This window comes from Parus major, chromosome 1 (genome assembly GCF_001522545.3).
Source record: "Parus major isolate Abel chromosome 1, Parus_major1.1, whole genome shotgun sequence".
Classification (NCBI taxonomy): Eukaryota; Metazoa; Chordata; class Aves; order Passeriformes; family Paridae; genus Parus; species Parus major.
Genome location: NC_031768.1, coordinates 72,865,212 through 72,867,426, shown reverse-complemented (window position 1 = coordinate 72,867,426; position 2,215 = coordinate 72,865,212). Strand labels below are relative to the sequence as shown.

At 42.8% G+C, this 2,215-nt stretch overlaps 1 protein-coding gene across 6 annotated transcripts in view; it reads right to left on the bottom strand.

Moving 5' to 3' along the window:
* Positions 1-599: 599 nt before the first annotated feature.
* The window catches only part of ALKBH8 (alkB homolog 8, tRNA methyltransferase), a 47,350-nt gene continuing 45,734 nt past the window's right edge, over positions 600-2,215 (bottom strand). For 4 of the 6 annotated variants that reach the window (XM_015632845.2, XM_015632886.2, XM_015632916.2 and 1 more), the window contains one exon: positions 600-1,365. In XM_015632845.2, coding sequence (XP_015488331.1) covers positions 799-1,365 — 567 coding nt within the window. In that variant the 3' untranslated portion in view covers positions 600-798. The remainder of the gene's footprint in view (positions 1,366-2,215) is intronic. The other 2 variants (XM_015632855.2, XM_015632865.3) reach the window with 1 other exon arrangement.

Here is a 2,215-nt window from a genome sequence, read left to right as displayed (position 1 = left end):
ACACTCGTAGAATGCGGGTGTGTAGCAGAGCTGGTCTGGCTGTTCCAGCTGGGCTGGAACTCACACCTTACACAGGAGCTTTCACACAACACTACAATGAAGAGCTACAGGAATCTGGGGATGGAAGGCATGAATTGTGGGTATTCGAGAGTTAAGGATGAGAAAAACATCTGTGGTATCCACACTAACTTACCAGTTCCCTTTGAAGAAATCATTATTACCGCAACAAAGAGAGTAAATTCCAAACTGAAAGAGATTTGTCACCCCTCATGGACACCAAACTAGGAAAGACCAAACCAGAGGCAACAATCTGACTATTCAGCTTAACTGCTTCATATGCCATTCACTCCCTCCTCCCTGATCCACAATTTTGCACAACATGCAGCTCTGCCTTTTCTGCCCAGAGCTCCATTCCAATTAGCTGTGGACTGCAGGGAAAGCACTACAGCTACATCAATATTAAATGGTGTAAGAGAAGGGAGAACCAGGCCCTTTGTCTTTAAAAACTTAACACTGGCCTTAGTGATTTGCATGGGCACTATTTTCCCACTTAATCCTCTTCACTGTAATTCAGAGAAGTAAAGCAAACACTGCAGAGGTAGTAGCTGAGTTTGGCCTTTATTCTGTTAACATATGCACACAGTGCTAGCCACTGTTATTAACTCAATAAACAATCTTTATTCTGTTATGTTAAAGAGGAAACAGCTACAGTCTGCATTAAAATACCTTTCAAAAACACCTTTCACTATAAAAAACAAAGAAAATATTATCTACAGATAGTAGAGGAAGCATCACAGGCTACAATTTCTCTAGAATCACACACCAGTTTCCCTGATCATAGTAACTTTTCTGCACCTTCACACAATCCAGGGATCTGCACATGGCTTCCAGTTCCCCTTCACAGAACACATGGTAATAGCGGTGGAAAACAGGGCTGAGTTCTTGCGATTCTTTGGAGCCACCTGAAACCAACTCTGTATCAACACTTTCCTCCTTTTTAGTACCACCTTTCAGATGCCAGGGAACTAGCAAATCTTGAGAGTTAAAGGAGGTTCTGTTAGTGTGAACAGGCAGTCTGAAGTCTGTTACTGGCTTGGCACCACAGCTTTCATCCTTCAAGTCATTAAGGTGTTGGTCAGACCACGCTGAGTCTTGGCTGCTGTTGTCAGGCGCTTGACCACTAAGTGGTCTCTGGGCTGTTCCAGTATTCATTTCCTTGTTTTTGTTTTTACTACCATTCTTATCCTTAAGGTATTTAGACTTCTGGTTTTTGTATTCTTGTTCCATTGCCCAGACATAAATGAGTGCTGTTCCACCAGGTCTTAGAAGCCGAGCTAATTCCCGGATAGTAGCCAGTCTCCGCTCCTAGAAAGGAAAAGCAAAAGTGTGAAGCTAGTACATAAACAAGAAGTCAGGAAAATGGAATGGCAGCAATCTCTCCTTACCCAAGATACAATAAAACTTGAAGGTGTTTTCCCCTACTATTTATTTTCATTCATAGTACAGCCCATCAGTGTGTACAAGCCAAGACACTTTCCTAAACACAGTTTCTTCATTGAGACATCCTTCATGTCAAGCACTGGAATAGACTGTCCAGGGCAGTAGTGGATTCACCATCCCTGGATATATTTAAAGGACCTGTAGATGTGGCACTCAGGGACATTGTTTAGTGGTGAACTTGGCAGTGCTGGGTTAACAGAGAGACTTAACGATCTTAAAGGTCTTTTCCAGCCTCGATGATTCTACTATTCTCCTTCCATTTGAAAACAGTTTTGTGCTGAGCAGGATTTCTTGGACATATCAGCCCCCCTGGAAAAGACAGACACCTTTTCAAGAAGGTGATTCAGTATTTAAAATCCCAGATCAAATCTACCACACCTGATGATGCACAGGCTAAGTTTGCCATTGAAGGGGTCAGACTTAGAGCTTAAACACAGGTCCTCTGACGGCACAAAGTGAAGATACATCAGCCTTCTCTAAAACAGAGTTCCTTCTACTTTTTTTACTGGATTTGGAAACATTCACTGCATTTCTGGTATGGAAAAATCTGTGGGGCCCCTCTAAGATGATCTAGAAACTTGTTACCATGGCACAGTTTCTGCCAGGAGAACCTTGCCCAGCCCAGAGATACAGCAAACTGGTGAGCAGTCTCCCTTTTGCTTGGAGATGGACAACCAACGCACATATTAAAAAACCCAAAATCACAAGATCTGCC